The sequence below is a fragment of the Acomys minous genome (genome assembly GCF_964271855.1).
Source record: "Acomys minous genome assembly, chromosome: 10".
Lineage (NCBI taxonomy): Eukaryota > Metazoa > Chordata > Mammalia > Rodentia > Muridae > Acomys > Acomys minous.
Genome location: NC_140491.1, coordinates 5,769,457 through 5,787,395, shown reverse-complemented (window position 1 = coordinate 5,787,395; position 17,939 = coordinate 5,769,457). Strand labels below are relative to the sequence as shown.

The 17,939-nt window shown below is 46.2% G+C and overlaps 1 protein-coding gene across 11 annotated transcripts in view; it reads right to left on the bottom strand.

Annotated features, from left to right (window-relative positions):
• APBB2 (amyloid beta precursor protein binding family B member 2) overlaps nucleotides 1–17,939 on the bottom strand; it is a 308,601-nt gene that overhangs the window by 91,551 nt on the left and 199,111 nt on the right. For 6 of the 11 annotated variants that reach the window (XM_084799070.1, XM_084799080.1, XM_084799077.1 and 3 more), the window contains one exon: nucleotides 2,539–2,747. In XM_084799070.1, the coding sequence (XP_084655196.1) occupies nucleotides 2,539–2,747 (209 nt within the window). Of the gene's footprint in view, nucleotides 1–2,538; nucleotides 2,748–8,469; nucleotides 8,625–17,939 lie in introns of those variants that run through there. The other 5 variants (XM_084799082.1, XM_084799078.1, XM_084799081.1 and 2 more) reach the window with 3 other exon arrangements.

Here is a 17,939-nt window from a genome sequence, read left to right as displayed (position 1 = left end):
AATGTGGCTTAGTAGCCGAATATTTGCCCAGTGTGCGTGAGGCCCTGGCTCCCCTTCTTGGTACGAGAATGAATGAATGAATTAGTGAGTGAATGAATGAACAAATGAGTATTCAAATAAATGGTAGTGGTAAAGTGTGTGCCTAGCAGGCATGAGGTTCTGGGTTTGAGCCCTGGCACTGAAGTAAAAACATAAATAAGATAAATAAATAAGACAGCAAACAAATAAAAGCTGGGTATGAGTCAGTCACTGCATGTGTGAAACTTCTAAAACTATTCATCTTTTAAAGGTCCACTGAGTGAGAAAACTCAGTAGGCACAAGTATAAGAAAGATGGGCAGAATTCAGGTGGGGCCAGGGGACCTGTCACACCAGCCACGTGGCCACACAACTCCTGATTCTCAGAGGCCATCTTCTTTGGCATGGTTAAATCCTGTCAGGGTCACAGGTAGCGTTTGTGAAAAACGCTTTAATTTTGTTCCTTGTGGTTCTGGGGGTTGAACCCAGGTCCTTGAGCACGTTAGGTAAGTGTGCTGTCACTGAGCGACTCGTTCAGGCCTGACAAAGCTTCACAAAGCAAGGAGGAGGCTGAAACTCTGAAGGACAAAGAATATAAGTCCTTTGGAGCCTGGGAAGAGTAGGTAGGAGGCAGTCACCAGGATGGGGGCAGGAGGACAGCCAGAGTGGGGCTCTGAGAGCCCCAGGGGTGGGAGAGGCCTCTACAACCTGGCAGTTTTACCCAGTGCCCAGTCATGCTGAATTCTGCCCAAGACACTCACAGAAACAAGGAAACAAAACTCTACCATATAAAGCAAAGAAATAAAAAATACAAGCTACGCAACCCCAGACTGTGCCTCTTGGACTCTACCAGCCAGGCACAAAGAAAGACTTAATGTCTTCTAAGCATGAGGGACACGAGACACCTGGGATAGGGAGTGGGTCTCAAGTTAGACCAACTTCCTTCAGGGACAACAGGAGACAGAGGACACTGAAAAACCTAAAGCAGGGCCTGGCCAGGGATTCACTGTGTCACTGACAGCTCTGCGCCTCAATTTTCCTATCTATAATGTACTTCCTGGTTGTAGGCATTCTATTGTTGCACACAACTAAATAGGACAGAGTAGCACGGCCCTGTTATAGCAAGATCAGAGGTGGACACTGGCTCGGTATCAGGGAGGCCACTTGTATCAGGGGTGTGGAGTAGACTGCTCCCCATCAGACGTGTTGAAGGCTGGAGCTGCACTCCTTTATTTTTATTCCAAGCACGTCTACTACGAGGTGAACAAATCAGTGGCTAGAAACTGCTTAAGATGCAGAACTGTTGGGCTTCAGTGACAAGCTAGCAGATCATCTAGTGCTAAACAATAAAAACCCTCCAGAGTTCAGTGGTGCTGATTTACATGCCCACTGACCAGGGCAAAGACCAAACCAGCCAAGGCTCGCATCTACCCAAGAGGGTAGAGCAACTCCAACACATCTCTCTAAAGATGGAGAACTGGGGCCAGGAAGGGAGATGCTGAAGCTCTCCAAAGCCGGAAGCAGAGCAGGGTACCAGTCTCACTGCCTCCCGGGGGAAGAACAGGTCACCAATCAGAACGTCACTTGTAAAGACAGGATGGGTGGTAACAGTGGCAAATATAGAAAAGTGCGGCCCAGTTAGGGGTAAAGCTTGAGTTGTTCTCACTCCTCAAACCAAAAGAAAACGGGCTTGTTTAAAGAAACAAAGGATTCATCATCAGAAAAAAAGTGAGGGGTGGAGGGGCTGAAAAGAGAGTCTGCTAGGTAAACCACTGATATAAATAAGAAAATAAATAAGCTGTCACTTGACTGTGACCTTTCCCAGTGATAATTCTCCTGAGTGTGCTGTTATCAGGACTGACAAATATTTGCTGCCGGAATCATTACGTGAATGAATACCACAATGAAAAAGATTTTAAGGCCTCGATTCTTTATTTAAACATTCTGATTTCTTCCCCGGGGATATCCGGAATTTATGTTGCTAATTATTTCCAAAATAATGTCACTTCAGCTAAATAAACACATCTTTTTTTCCTTCTCCTTAAATAGGAATTAAGCATTTAAGTGCCCTCAAGGGTTACTCCTACGAGACATCTTCTGCATGCTAGCAAACGAACCGAAGGCTAATATGATACATGGTAATTATAATACTCCTGGCCAAGAGCTGTTCTTCTATGCATAAACGTTCCATGGACCCAGCACCATGCAGTGACACCTGCAGAGTAAATTACTGTCTCCATGAGCCCTAGGGGAACCTAGCCACTTCCCATTAACAAGAACCTCTTGCTTTTGTACCTTGAATGGTGCTTCAAGAGACCAGCATCCATTAGAAGTAAAAACAGCCCTGAACGACAGACACTGGCACTATTTGCCGAGAGGAAGCATTCCTGAGCTTCTCAACCCAACATGCACAGCCATCACCAGGCTTACCTCAGTCAGGGACCTCCTGGGGCAGAAGCTGCCAGTCTAGAAGGAAGTTGGGTTACGCCTACTAAACATGCGAGAAGACACTCCGTTTTACCTCGCTCTCTGGGGTGGGAGATGGCGTCACGGAGCTGAGGGACCCTTTCCTAGAGCCCTGGAGGTCCACGGGGATGGAGACAGGCTGCTCCCACTGGGTCGCTCCTGTTGGGATGTGCCAGTAATAGGTCCCAGCAATGTCGTTGATCCTTTTCCAGCCAGGCGGCAAATCCGGATCCGTCTGAAACGAGTGATCGCTCCAGATATCTGCTGGGAGATGGGAAAGAAGGGAGGATTTTACTAAAAGAGAAACAGGAAGGACGCTTCCAGCAGTCAGGTGAACCTCGCGCACAGAGACACCTACACTGAGCTGAGAAGAACTTACTATATAAAGTATGGTGAAGTGTGTGAGATAGAAGGAGACAGAAAGAGCTGGAAAGGGTGGTTGCCATGTGAAGATGGGTGTAGATGCCTCATTATCAAGTCACCCCACGCCTCCAAGAACCCCAAGCCGAAGCTCCATGAGTTTTAAGCAACCGCGCAGGCGCACCCCACACGCTTACACGCAGAGCCTCCTGGATGCTGTCAATCAGGAAGCCCGACTGGTTGGCACGGCATATCCTTCCTGGCTGTAAGTCTTAAGTTTCTGCAACCACTTTTTTATAGTTAAGCGCCGTGTTTGCATCTAGACACCCACAGAGGAGCAGTGTCTTTTTCAGGACTCTAGGACTCTGAATTGCATACTTTTAGGAAAAGCAAACTGAGATAAATAACTGTGGAACTCAAAAAAAGACCAGACTGGCTTTAAAACCGGGCCAGTAATGTAAACACATGAGAGACGGTGGGAGTGACAGGTGATACAGAACGGTTATGAGCAAGGCAAACGGGCAAGCATCTGCAAAGCCTAAAGACACTCAAACCCAATAACTCTTAAGCACCATTGGTGCCAAGTAACATTTTCCCCTCGGCACAATTTCAGGCACATTTAACCTATCTAAGTATTTACTCAGTTTACTGAGTAATTAGTTGCTTAAAATTTTTTTTTCTTTGTGGGGCCAGGGAACCATTGGTGGGGAGTAAGGGTGGGGGTGAGGGTGGGGGAGGGGAGAAGCTGGCTCAAAGCAAAAGTGGGGTTGAGGCATGTCCAAACCCTGGGAATCTCATCCTAAGATTGGCAGCAGTAGGATCAACCCTCCCCTGCCTGGGGCCTGCATGCATAGGCCCAAGTATTCCTGTGCTCCCATCTTTGCCCTCCTGAGGAGACCACATAGCAAGGTTAAACTTCTTCTTCCCTTAAAAGGTCATGTCCCTAAGCATCTGAAATTCTTCCTTATTCAAATAAGGCATTCCCAGCACCCTGGTCCTGGTGATGTACACTCCCTCAGATAGCCTCTACTCACTCCCCAAAGATTCAAGGAACCTTTGTTCCTCCCAGTTAAACAAGCTGTCTGACTGGAGCCTGTCTCTCAAGAAGTCTATTTCTGCTGCACTCACTGCCACCTGAGGTCTCCAACTGCACATGAATGGGGAGGTGGGGGTGGGGGTGGGTTGGCTTGGTGGGTTGGCGTGGGGGGGGGGATAGGATGGAGCCCAAACAGCACTTCTTGTTCTTAAGTTGAATACTAAATAAAAAGTATAAGAGAGAAGAAGTAGAGTGAGAAATTCAGAGGTGGAAATACCAGGGAGAAGCCACAGAGCTAACTATGTCTGTAGACATGAGCCCTGTTCTGTCCCTAAGGGTTAGGCTCTTTTTTTTTTTCCGAGACAGGGTCTCTCTCTCTGTTGTTAGCCTTGGCCATGCCGGACTCGCTTTGTAGACCAAGCTGGTCTCGAACTCACAGTGATCCACCTGCCTCTGCCTCCCATGTGCTGGGATTAAAGGCGTGCGCCACCATGCCCGGCTCTAGGCGCACTTGTGCGCTCCCTCGCCACCCCCTCTCTCATACAGCCATACAAAAAGCCAGATTGCTTTATTGCACTCACAGTGAGAACATGGCCCAGCTCAGTACAGCATCACTGTGTGGTGTGGGCATGCATCACTGAAACTGTTGTTATAGGACAGAAGAAAAAGAGGAGGCAAACAAAAGAGGCCGGCCAAGCCCATGGGCACAGACAGACACCCACACTGTTGCTGGTGCCTCGGCAGTTACTCTTTTCATTTCAATTTGCCAGAGGCAAAACTGCCTCAAGTTTCAAATTATGGTGGAAACATTGCCCTCGACCCACCGGGAAATTGAGCATAACTATGTCATTCCAAGTTAACAAAATTCGCAGAATATATCCCCTCCCCCCTATTTCCTGCCCCCAGGGGTAAATGGGCTGTTTCTGACATCCCTTTGTTTTTAGCATCTCAACTGGGGCAGGGAAAGTAAAACGCAGAGGACTTAAGTTGGAAAAATCTGGAGTGTGTGAACGGCCTTGAAGGGTCTCATTCTATGGCTGCCACACAAAGAGGTCTGAGGTAAACATGGGAGGGGATGGAAGGGCGCCTGCTCTGCCTCTGCGGTCTGTGAGGTCTACATACTTACACTTGAGAGTGAGGAACAGGCACGCACATCATCAGACTATGAACTCATGCTAGGCCAAGGGCAGAGCGCAAGGTGGGTGGCTTTAAAGCCATGTCGCTACCTAGAGTGTGTGAGGGCAACTGTGCACTAGATGACAGCAACAGAGCTGTTCTGTATTGACCCAAACATACTACATTGGTTCGTATTACAATTTCTGCCGAGATCGTGTTGGGGAAGTATTTGAAAGGGGGCGGGGCTCTTATCCTGTTGCTAAAAATGGCTGACGACGATGATGGAAAAAGCTCCAACAGTCATCGATGGCACCCTGTCCAGAAGCACCCCAAACTAGTGTAAGGGTTAAGTGCTGGGAAGGCAGGAAGACAGTGAGCTGGTCTCATGGATCAGCCTATTTCCCACACACGCAAAACAGGTTCTCAATGGTGGTTGGATGGATGGAGGAACAAATAAAGAAGAAAAAAATCCTACTGAATGAATTAGGTCTCCCAATAGTAAACTTGGCATCTAACAAAAGAGGAACTCTGAAGAAACCAGCTCTGTACACTGCCACAAAGCAGACCGCTGGTATTTGTGCAGGGTCAGCGTCTGTGCCCTTTAGTGGCAGAGATGACTGTCCTCACAGGGAACAGCAGAGTCAACCAGCTGTCCACGTCAACTCCTGCAGGTTCCACGTTTGTGGGTGAAAGTGATTGGGAATCACACTCGCTTTGATCGATCTGCTGGGAGGTTTGAGATCACAAAGGGATGCTCTTTGTCTCCAGGGGGAGAGTATCCTAAACCATGCCAGCAACAGAGAAATTGTTTTTCCTTGGATGGGTCACATGCCACAGTAACTTTGGATGTCACGCCAGGGGATGCTGTCTGCTTCTCGCTTTCAGAACTGGCACCAAGACCAACTGCGTGTGGGTGGGTGGGTGGGATGTCTCAGTGGAAGATGGGTATGACAGTGAGCCTGGCAGAATATACCGGAACTGTCCAGAGGACTTCTAGCATCTCAACATGGCACACATTAAAAGGCACTACACTCAGGGCAGGCGGGTCAAGCAACAAGACCTTGTATACATTATATACACTTGTATACATTGGAGGGTAATTTTAACATAAGCATGAAGACAAAAGAATATTATTAACTAATAAAGAAGTTATCGCTATGTCATAGCCCAGCAATTCCACCTGTGCTATATTTCCTAGCGAACCCACACATGTGTGTTAGGTGTATTCAGATCACAGTAGCAACATTAAAATGGTCCCGGACTCAAAACAATCCAGACCTCCTTTTATAGAAGAATGAGAAAATTACAGCAGAATAAATAAGTAACAAAAATGAGCCACGTACAGCTGTACACAGCACTACAAAGTTCACGGCATGCCACTGATGAAAAGGAGGACAACAAAAGACACTAGTCCCACTACACCCCCATTCAGAGAGAGTCCAACCGCTAATTATCTAGTGATAGACAGAAATGGCTTAAACTGCCGAAAATGCAAACACACAGTTATCACATACAAAAAACACAGGCTGATGAGCAGCCGAAAGTGTGTGTGTGGTGTGTGAGTGTGTGTGTGTGCAGGTGTGCGTGAGTGTGTGTATGTGTATGAGTGTGTGTGGTGTCTATGTGTAGTGTGGTGTGTGAGTATGTGTGTGTGTGTGTGTGGTGTGAGTGTGTGTGTGTGTGTGTGTGTGTGTGTATGTGTATGAGTGTGTGTGTATGTGCGGGTGTGTGTGATGTCTATGTGTAGTGTGGTGTGTGAATATGTGTGTGAGTGTGTGTGCGTGGTGTGTGTGTGGTGTGTGAGTGTGTATGTGTGAGTGTGTGTGTATGTGTGGGTGGGTGTGAGTGTGTATGGTGCCTGAGGTGTTGGAGAAAGGCACACTCCAGGTCTTCTATAGTCTAAGAAATTCCATTGGTGGTGACAACGATGTTCCCTTTATGGGTATCTATTAATCTGTACGCTTAGCAGATATTTCTGAATGTATATTTTTCACAAGCGGAAATAGAGGCTGGAGAGACGGCTCAGTTGGTAAAGTGCTTGCCACCTGGAGCATGACTCAAAGTAAGCACACGAGAGGTGGGTGTGGCAGTGTGTGCTTGCAACCTCATCTCAGCACCAGAAAGTAGACACACACACACACTCACACACACACACACACACACACACACACACACACACACACAGGAGCGTTACCCGTGCGTGACCTTGCAGCCTCTCTTGTTCACACGCTGTACTTCAGCAACACAGAAAGACCCAACTCCCCACTTCAGCACAAAGAAAAATGCCTACTACAGAAATCACTGGTTCCACGAATGAGGATAATATTAAGATTAAACTCCTGGGACTTGTCAGTGGAGAAATCACCCCAGTTCACTCCAGTGAGGGCTGCTTGAGACAAAGCCAGAGCCTCTCGTGGCTTTCAAATATCTGTCTTTCTCTCTCTCTTTGTCTCTCTCTGTCTCTGTCTCTGTCTCTGTCTCTCTCTCATCTCTCTCTGCCAATGGGGAAAAAAATAACTTCATAACCTTTAAAACAAACATGTCTCACTTAAGGCATAGTCCACGCGTGTGCTGCATCTTCCTTGAGCTTCTCTCAAACACAGATCAACCTCAAATGAAGGCAGTTGCTTTGTCCGTGTTTTAGTTTCCTCTATGGTCTGCAGTCTCCGTTGGTGAAAAGTCCTGCACTCTCCACTGCATAAAACATGACTTGGCTGCATTTAGTGCTCAAGGCAAACCCAGCCCGAGGGCAAGGCCAGATTCGGGCCTTTCAGGCATGGAGCTGCTGTGACATCATAGATGCTAAGATTACCGAGGATACTGAGGCAGGCTGGCTGTGGCTCGTGTGCCCTTTACTTCAGGGGCTCTGGGCATGTCCACAGCTGCCCTCAGAGGAAGGTAGAATTGTTATCCCTATCTCAAAGGCTTGCAGAGAACAGGAGACGGATTTAAACCAAGGAAAAAGTATGTTCTGATAAAGAACAGGATCAATTTTTTAGAGACCTGAAAAACAAAACAAAACAAAAAACTACCAAAAACAAAAACCTCCAGCACTGATAGCATAGGGGGGAAGGGTAATAAAACAAAAGGATCAGAAAAGAGACCAGAAAACAGTGGTACAAGGTTCAGATGATGAAACAAGCTGCCCACCTGAGCACGGTCAGGAATCGAGTGGGACAGCAAGATTCTCCATGGATGCCTGGCCCGAGCCCCCACCACCAAGCATTCTGGGTCCATGGACATGAACACTCTTCTACCGCCGGCCCTCCCTGAAGTACCTGCCTCCCTCGCCCAGTCCTGGCAATACAGCAAGGCCACTCCAGCTGGCACATCTTGCTAGATGCTAAGAAGAAATGCCACCCTCAGACACACCAGGAAGCTGACGCCTGTGATGCTTCTCTCCTTTCCACCACCCCTCCATCCGTCCCTCCGTCCGTCTGTCCCTCCCTCCCTCCACCCCACTGGAGCTTGTACCTACGATGCTTTCTCCCAGTTCCTGGGTTCCTGTCATCACGGACGCTCACTGCAGTCAGTCACATGCCGAGAGGAGACACAGCGGGGCAAGAGCTGAGAAGCCACAGGTCTCTTTTCAGAGTGAGTCCGTGGTTCTCCCTTGCCTGTATTTTATTCTTTTTTTTTTTCCCCCAAGCAACAGGAAACAGGAACTGGAAGTCGGAGAGTAAAAATAGCAAGGCTGATGGCCCACAAAGTCCCTCTTGGCCCAAAAGTAACATGCTTGGCATGGGAACAAGAAACCCATTTATGAGCAGCGAGGACCCACCCATCCCAGCCACCCCAGGCACCAACACTAACACTTAGGCCACACGGCTCCACTTGGGCCCCTCCAGAGTCTTCCCAACCCTAAGGACCTGCAGGGCTAGGAGCACACTTGCCTGGCATCCCTTTCTCCTATCCTCTCTTTCAGGAGCCCAGGGAGGAGCCAAAGGAAAACAAATTAGCATGGACCGTAGCTAGAAGCATCCTCTCTTGTACAGAGGACAGAGCAAGCATGGATGGCGGAGCGGGGAGTCTATATTTAGCAAGGTCTGCACTGCTGGGCACAGTCCATTTCCCTGAGGTCTTAGGACGGCCTTTGCTACCACTGTGTGCCCAGTGCTTCCACTGTGTGTGGTGGTGAGGGAAGGCGGATGAAGGTATCCCACAACCATTTCCTGCGTAGCCCGAGCCAGGCTATGCTTTAGAGCCCGGGACACAGATATTATTATGGTAGACAGGGTCCTGCCCATGTGACAGAAGCCAAGACTCCTCTGACACATCCAGTTTACCTGGTGGCCTGGGGCTATGGCCAGAGTTTCCAGGCCTCGTGGGAGGAGGCCTGAGGATTTATTACATCTCTAACAGCCCCGCCACTTATCCCAGATTCCTAGGCTTTTGAGAATCACTGGCCTAGGAAACCAGGAAGCACAGCCATTACTCCCTATCAAAGCAGGCTGTGCTGGCTAGTTTTATATCAGCTTGATACACACTAGAGTCATTAGGAATGAGGACGGTGCCCTTACCAGACTGGCCTGCAGGCATTTTTTTGATTGATGATTGATACAGGAGGGCCAGGGGCTCACTGCAGATGCCGTCACCCCTAGCCAGGTGGTCCTGGGCGCTGTAAGAAAGCAGGCTGAGCAAGCCACGGCTGGTAGAGGTTCCAAGCAGCCAATACTCACTGCTTAGAGTTTGGTGTGAAACCTTTTGTTAGTCAAAGAGACTGACAGAAGGACTGGCCACCGCAGGGAATGAGCCCCAGAGGGTCTAAGAGCTGTGACTCTCCAGAGTCCTGCCCACGCAGCAGCCACTGACACGGAAGAAAGCTTCCTCTAAATGGTTTCAAGCCTCTTATATTTCTTGATATCAACTTATAAGACAGCGTTGAGACCACAGTTAGTCCATCACAACCACTCTGAACTGAAGTGAGCTCTCCCGCAGTACTGCAAGTTACAGTAAAACCCTTAGCAGTTAGGGCGGGGGGTATTAATGTCCTTTGCTTTTCTGCGTATTTTCCCTCAAATATTTACCAGGAATATATATATATATATTTAAGTGTCTGAAGTAGGGGGATCTTTATAGTTGAGGGTTTTCCCACTGAAGTTGAAGGACTATTCCAAACAGTGTGCTCCTTCATGAAAATAAGGCTTCGGAAAGGCAGCCGTGGACAAGCTCTGCTTTCTCTTTTTCCCCAAAATTAAAAAGTCAAATTTCCTTTAAATTAAGGTAACTAGATAACATCATCCATCGAGTCTCATGGAAGTTCAGATATGATAAACCTTCTGAGAACCAACTGGCTCGACAATTTTTCTCTTCCTTTTCCTTCCTTCCTTCCTTCCTTCCTTCCTTCCTTCCTACCACCAAGCCACCCCCCACCCCACCCCATGTCTCTTTAACCAGTGGGTGGCTGCTTATGCCATGCAGCTAAGTCCTTAGTGAAGCAGAAATGAGCTGGGTGGGACAGTGTGTCCGCCTCATCCCTAAGATGTCCTGACGTCGAGGACGCCTCTGTCCTTATCTCCTGCTCCTGAGAGTCTGAGAGAACAGGACGCCTGACGCTGGTGCAAGACAGAAAACAAGTGATCCTTTCTAGTCTCAGGTTGTTAATGAAAACCGAAGCCGCACGTCCAGGGGAACTCCCCAAACTTCAAGAATAAAGGTATGAAATGTAAGAGCTAATAATTATCCAAAAGGATAATGCACATTTGTGAATACTCAGTTACCCAACCAAACCCGTACACATCTGAATATATTGACCTGAATATGTATGTAACCTATGATCATCAGTAAGTCCTAAATCCCCAAACACATAATACAACACGTGTAGATTTTTCCTACTGGTCAGAAAAGGGGATGGGCAAATAAAGTCCTGAGACGCTGTGTGCTAAGGTTTGAAGGCCTCCGAAGCTCACAGTTTAGCCTGTGGTGTGATTCTGCACACTGTGCGGCCTCAGGGAGCTGGGGCCTGGCTAGTGGGAGTGGGGCACATAGAGGAATCTTCAGTGGTCCCAGCCAGCCCTGCCAGTGAGAATTAGAAGCTAAAAGCGTGATTTCTGTTTCCTGTATGCAAAGCGTCTAATAAGACATAGTCTACGACCACTGTTGAGAAGCCTCAGGCTTAAGGACTCCCTTTCCTCCTAACTGTTAAAATACAAGCCTTGAACCAGTGATGAGTCATTATTTTACTTTGAGAAGTGTTGGGGGGAAAACTGCATTGGCGCCAACAAACGTCCAGGATCTGTAAGTCTAGTCACGATGATGGATACAAAACGCACTTCAGGGACCACACTATTAAAATCAGCAATATGTTGGTAATTTTTCAAAAGTCAAAGGCTGAGCCACATTTATATAACAGCTCCAGGCCATCCACATTGCATTTTTTCCCCTGTTGCTATCCAGCCCCCACACCTAGTGACTGACAGCAGGACCCCCTGTTCAACACCAGGCACGAGCATGAGGGAGACCAGCAAGTTTGCATTCGAGTCTTTGTCCTCAAGTTCGGGTATTTAATACGGGGTGTAAGGAAGAGCTCGGGTGGCAGAAGTCAAGCAAAGGCCACCTGCAAATCCCATCCAGAGACCGTGTCCAGCGGCCACCTCCTTTGCCAGCCTATCCTTAGAAACACATTTCCTCATTTCACACTATGGAGGAGTCTGCGTTTGCCCACTGGCCCCAGAGATTTGAAGGTATGCTTAATGGAGGCAATTTCCTTTTCTGTTATTACGGCAAGGTCTTCTCTCTGGGTTGCAGTCCTCAGGCTGAAGCACAACAGCAGTGACGGCAAGACACCAAGGGATGCACTGACCACGCCCAAAGCTGGTACTACCGTGATGCGCAACATACCGGGATTTGCCCTATGCTAAATATTGGAATAACGATGCCTGGAGAATCTTGGGAATGGAAGCAAAACAACAGCCATCTTTTTGTCAGCACACTAAAAGAGTGAGCTGCCATATGTTGCGTGATCTCTACAATCAAGGCCTACACGTGGGGACATTACAGCACTGCGCTCTCAAAAATCAAAATGGCTCCATGTATTGTGTTTCTGATATACAAGGTAATGCCTGCTCTTCTCCTGCCTAGTGACGCCTCCTGGGTGCTGTCCTAATCCCCGCATCTGAGCCCACGAAACTTGGGACAAAGGTGGAGTGACTATTTTCTAAGTAAAGAAACAGACTTTAGAAACCAGTTCTCCAGTTAGGAAAATTTCAGTGTGAACCAGTCAGGGAATCCCAGTGTGAGACCTGCCCGCTCTACATGCTGAGTGAATTTTAAAAGTGAATTGACACGTGCCTGTTCAAGAACTCGGTGGCACCAAAGTAAAACTGTTCAGCTGCCAGGGGCTCAGTGGACAACCTTTAACATTTGATGTGAAGACTGGGTTTAGTGTATGGATGGAGAAGAGCACACGGAAAAAAACCTTTTCTGAAATGAAAGGGTTAAAAACACACAGGGATCAAAATGAGGGCTTCATAAAACAAAGTATTTTCTGAGTTGTTTTTTTAAAGAACAAAAAGAAAAGCACACAAACAACCAGGATCTTTACTATGTGACACTCTGGCTGCACTGAGGCTCACTAGGCAAACAGGGCTGGTTGGAATTCACAGAAATCTGCCTGTTTCTGCCTCTCGAGTGCGGACATTAAAAGTGAGTAATGGAATAAAAGGCATGGACCATCACACCTTTGTTCTTTTCAGAGATATTTATTCCCTACACCCATAGACTTTAAATTGTCATATATGGAAAGCATAAAAATATTCCAATTAATAAAATAACATGAGAGAATAGTCCACAGAGTTGAGAAGAAACCTATCTCCCTCTCCCCCCCCCTCCAACCCTCACCTCTTTATTTTGTGTTTTGTTTTTCATTTTCTTATGGACCTGTCTTGTGATATTACTCAATCTGGGCTTAAACTTGTGATGAATTCTTTTCTTTTTTTCTTATTTTTAGACAGGGTCTCACCATGCAGCCTTAACTGGCCTGGAATTCACTATGTAGACCAGAAGGGCTGGGATTAAAGGCCTGGCAATAAGAATTTTAATTTCTTCCTAAAAAACTTCATGAAGTCCTAATTACCTAGTGAAAGAAGTTCATTAAAAAAAAAAAAACATTTCCCTCCTCATCAAATCAACAAGGAAGTTAGAAGTTTCTGTACGGGACATAGTGCTGGCTGTAAGAAAGGCAGTAACTGACAGTAAAGGCTACACATTATATCTGAGCTGTTCTGTTTTACAATCACATTATACAGTGGGTTAAGTAAGTGTAAACATTTTTAAATATAAGCAACCCATAGCAGACACTGAAATGTGTTTATCCACCTCTAATATCTTCTCTACAGTACGTGACCACTGCATTTTCCAGCCTCCCTTGCGGCTAGGTTTGCCTGGCTGGGGAACATTATTGAGATGTGAAGCTGAGGGATTCCATGACAGTTTCTAAGAGCTTGCCTTTAGAAGGATCTGGAAGGCACATGTTTCTTGTCGCCTGGAACATCACTGTTGCTTTGAACCATAAAAAACAGGTTATACCTGAGGATAGTAGGAGAGCAGAAGAAAAAATGGTTCATGAAGTCTTTTTTAAATTTTGATTTTATTAATTTATTCAGATTTCAACTCAATTGTTATCCCATCACTTGTATCCTCCCATTCCTCCCTCCCTCCCGCTTTCACCCTATTCCCCTCCCCTAGGTCTAAGACTGAGAGGGACCCCCTCCCTCACTATATGGTCATAGGCTATCAAGTCTCATCTTGGTAGCCTGCTTATTCTTTGTCTGAGTGCCACCAGGCCTCCCAACCAAGGGGAGGTGGTCAAATATGGAGCACCAAGGGTCCATGAAGTCTTTGGGGGAGCAAAGCCATCCTATTGACAGACTGCTGCTGCTATGGTAAAGGGGAACACATTTATATTATAGAAAGTTCCACTGATCTTACAGCCGTGAATTAGAATTATTAGCAGCGGATCTTAACTCAAGAGTGAGAAAATGAAAGCAATCCTCTCACCAAGGAAAGACACAACTCTCAAGAGATTTGCTTCCTGCTCTCATGGGCAAACCCAAACCTGCTGCCATCTAAATTATAATCTTTTCTTTCTTTTTTCTTTTTTCTTTTTCTTTTTGGTTTTTTGAGACAGGGTTTCTCTGTGTAGATTTGGCTGTCCTGGACTCACTTTGTAGACCAGGCTGGCCTCGAACTCACAGCGGTCCACCTGCCTTTGCCTCTCGAGTGCTGGGATTAAAGGCGTGCGCCACTACTGTCCAGGTAAATTATAGTCTTTTCAATCCTAACTTATGGAGTAACTGTTCTGAAACACTGAGCTGTTGAAACACAGTTTTCAGAGTTACTACTCATTCATTCTCCACAATCCCCCTGTCCCAGCTTTAACCTCCAAACACTGCCACGCATTGCAAGTGTAGACAATGAGTTAGCCTAATCTGTCTCAACTCTTAAAGGATTCAACTGAAACCAACCAAGCCATCCATCCACTTCCTTCAATGATTTTAATTCTTTAATCTGTACCTCTTCCCCCAGAATGTACAATTCCAGATCAAGAGAGAAAAGTCAAGATTCCCCAGGGGAAAATGGGAATGTAAGAGCTTGGCTTTTCTTTTCTAGCAATGAAAGAACAGCACCCAAAACTCCAAATCCTCTCAGAGATGCCAGGTTACTGGCAGAAAAGAGGCAGGGGCATTTGCAGATCCCATCTGCCAGGGACACACGTGTACAAAGCATCAGGTTTTTTTTCTTTTTTTTTTAAGACTCAAAATAGATTGTAGTATAATACAGTATTAGGCAGCCGAGCCAGAATTCAAGGAAGAGAAAAAACCCGAAATGGTTATTCTTAAAACTCTCACAACAAATTTGTGCTCCGAGTTGATAAGCTTGTTCTTTTAATGTAGATCAAGCTAAGGAGCTAGTTAGGGCTTAAATTGCAAATCACTAACAGTAAAAAGTTAAAAAGGAATCTAAACTCCCTAGTGAAAAGACTGAACTTGCTCTGTTCCAAACCTATCTCACACATTGCAGAGGTGCAAGGTAAATTTTCTGAAGAGAAGTGAATGGCAGGTTAGCAACAGTTTCCTCCTTTTCATATTTCACTTTTGGAAATTCCAGGGGGATGTCAAAATAACATCTGTATGAATGGGAGCACTGGGAGAAAAGGGGAGGATCTTGAAGGACCAAGAAGGTAAGAAAGGAAAATGGGAAATAGCTGGGGAGGGGCATTCAGTGTGCCTGCCGGAGCTGAGCCCTCCTTAGTTAGCTATGATGCCCAAAAGGAGCCAGGATCCGCGCCTGCTATTTTCTACCCGCCCACAGATGGACCAGTGAACCCACTAGTTTCTGATTCCAGCCAATGTGCTCAAATTATACATCTACCAGGAAAAAAATGTTCTTGAGGCAGGCGTGAAGAGATTTCTGATCTGCAGGGTCTTTGGGAGGGATTCTAAATTTATGGCACTACAGGAATAGCTTGTGGGCTCTTTTTTTTTAATCGCCCCATCTTAGAAACCCATCCCTTCACTTGTAAAAACTGATTTATACAAGGTTTTGTCCTTATTTTGCTCCAGTTTTTTTCTCCTTCCCTCCTTTCTTTTTTTCTTCTTCTTGCTGGATATGTGGGCAGTGAGTATCCATTTATAAATGATGGCTTCTGTGTCCCTGAATCTGGCAGGTTCTAAGCATCTTCACCTTAAGGCTCTCTCCATTACTTTCCTCTAGGAAAGAAATCCCTTCAAGTAAAAGCTTCTGAGAGAAGATGGCTTGTCACACAAACATATCCTTATGTCTCAGAAGCGGGGACTAAGTGACACTCTTTGGGAGCAAATGAAGCAGATGACGTTATCAGAGTCTTTCCTGTGTCAGACAGAACAGGGGACCAAGCGTCTGGTGATGGGGAAAGCTTTGCCCTCCACAGCTGTGTGCTTCCTTCCTCAGAGAGACAAACCGTTTGTCTTGCTACAGCAGAGCTTCAGTGACTGAGCAGACAGCACTTTCAGCCACCCCTTTAGGAGACTGTACAGTTCGGAGGACCCAACCATGTGGCCAGGTACGCAGAAGAACTACAGAAGAAATACAGTTTTGTGGTTGTCAGTTCTCTTTGTAGGAAACAGTACAGACTGCTTTTAAAAGCAGTTTATTTGTAGTGTTCTGCCTCAATGACTAATTCATTCCAAAAACTACATTCTACTTTGCTGACAGAGCGAGAACTACAAAAGTTCTTACTACAGATAAAGACTGTATCTATTTGCACTTGGCTCAGATTTTACCTTCACCCAGGGGAGGCTTTACCTGTGTCTTGTGGCCTTTGGGTTTGTTGAAGAATATATAGATAAGAATTAAATTGGTAAGCTACCCCTATGTGGTAGTTTGAATGGAAACGGCCCCCCACAGGCTCGTAGGGATGGCATCATGTGAAAGGATCAGGACCCTGATTTAGACACCATTAAAAAAAAAAAGAAAGAAAGAAAAAGAAAAGAAAAGAAAAAGAACAAAGAACAAAGACATAAGCTGCTCCGCCCATCTATCAGGACATTCTACTTCGACCAACAACAGCACAGTCACATTCTCACTGTAAAAATCTAAAAGGCTTTGTGGGCATGCATCTGTGAATTAAAATACATCTTTTCTTCTCTAAAGAAAAGTGTCAAGTATACATCCCCTAGTGATATATGGAGACTAAGCAGCCACAAACACGCACGCCTGTGCACATAATCAGTTCTATGGAGGGTGTGTGCCACGGAACTCCTAGCACGACTGTTGGTGCTCCTAGAAAGCCGAACCCAGAGGAGCCCATCAGTTACACAAAGGAAAACCACATCGCCTAGGAGTCGGACCCTGTAGGTACCATCTCGCAGTTAAAAACCAGGCGCTGATGTCCATACACTATGTGGATGGAAGTTACACAGGCGTATACGGGGGAGATACCCCTTAAGTAAATTTTGCCCACTCTCTGAAAACAATGCTGCGCACTGCAAGAACACTTCTGAAGAAGGCACCGGCCACGACGCACACGATGCCGGTTGCTATGGGCGGTAAACAACCTGTTGCTATGGCCCTGCCCTGTCGCTCTTTGTACTCTTGCTTAAACACTTCTCAGACAAGACTCGCTTCTATCAAGCTTTGCTTCTGATTTTCTGCTTAGACTGGATGGACTCACATTAACACAGCATTCAGTGGCTCCTTCTCCATGGTTTCCCCCCTTTTTTGCCATCTCACTCCTTCAGACCACCTCTAATCTAATCTAGGGTCACCTAGATATTATTAGTTTTAGGTAATGCCATGTTTCTGCTCCCCAAGCCTGTGTCTGTACTGTGGGTTGGAATGATTCCTTCTCTCTAAAACTAAAACCTGGGTCACGTCTGCAAACAGTTCTTAATTCCACCCCCAGCTCCTTTAAAGGAAAGAAGCTCTTCTTGCCAGCCCCCCCCCCCCCGCCCTTGCCCAGGACAGACAAATTCTCAGGTAATTTTATACTTAAGACTATAGTTTCTATTATGAGACAATTTTCTCCCATCTCTTAAACAGTACAGCCAAAGAGTCTATATGTCTGCCTCTGTAACAGACATCAGGGAGAATGAAAGATGGTTTGCTGTTCGTTTTTGTTTTGGCATGGGCTTTGTGTACCACATTCGTGTATTCAGAACTTAACATATAGGCAACAAGATGCTAGCAAAAGTTCTGAGCAGGGAAACTCCTGTATTTTGAGATTATTGACAGGAGAGAACAGATGAGCTGGGGTTGTGTGTTGTTACGTACAAATTATGCATCATAACACTTGTTCAAATATTGTGCATCAGCAACAGAAGTGAAAATACACAGCCAAATAAGATTATAAACTCTTGTATCCCTATATTGTTCAGCTATCTATATACTGGAGATTAAAACCCCAGTCACTGGCCATTTAAAAGAGTCCTTCCTCCCAGCATGTAACCGTTGCCATGACAACATGA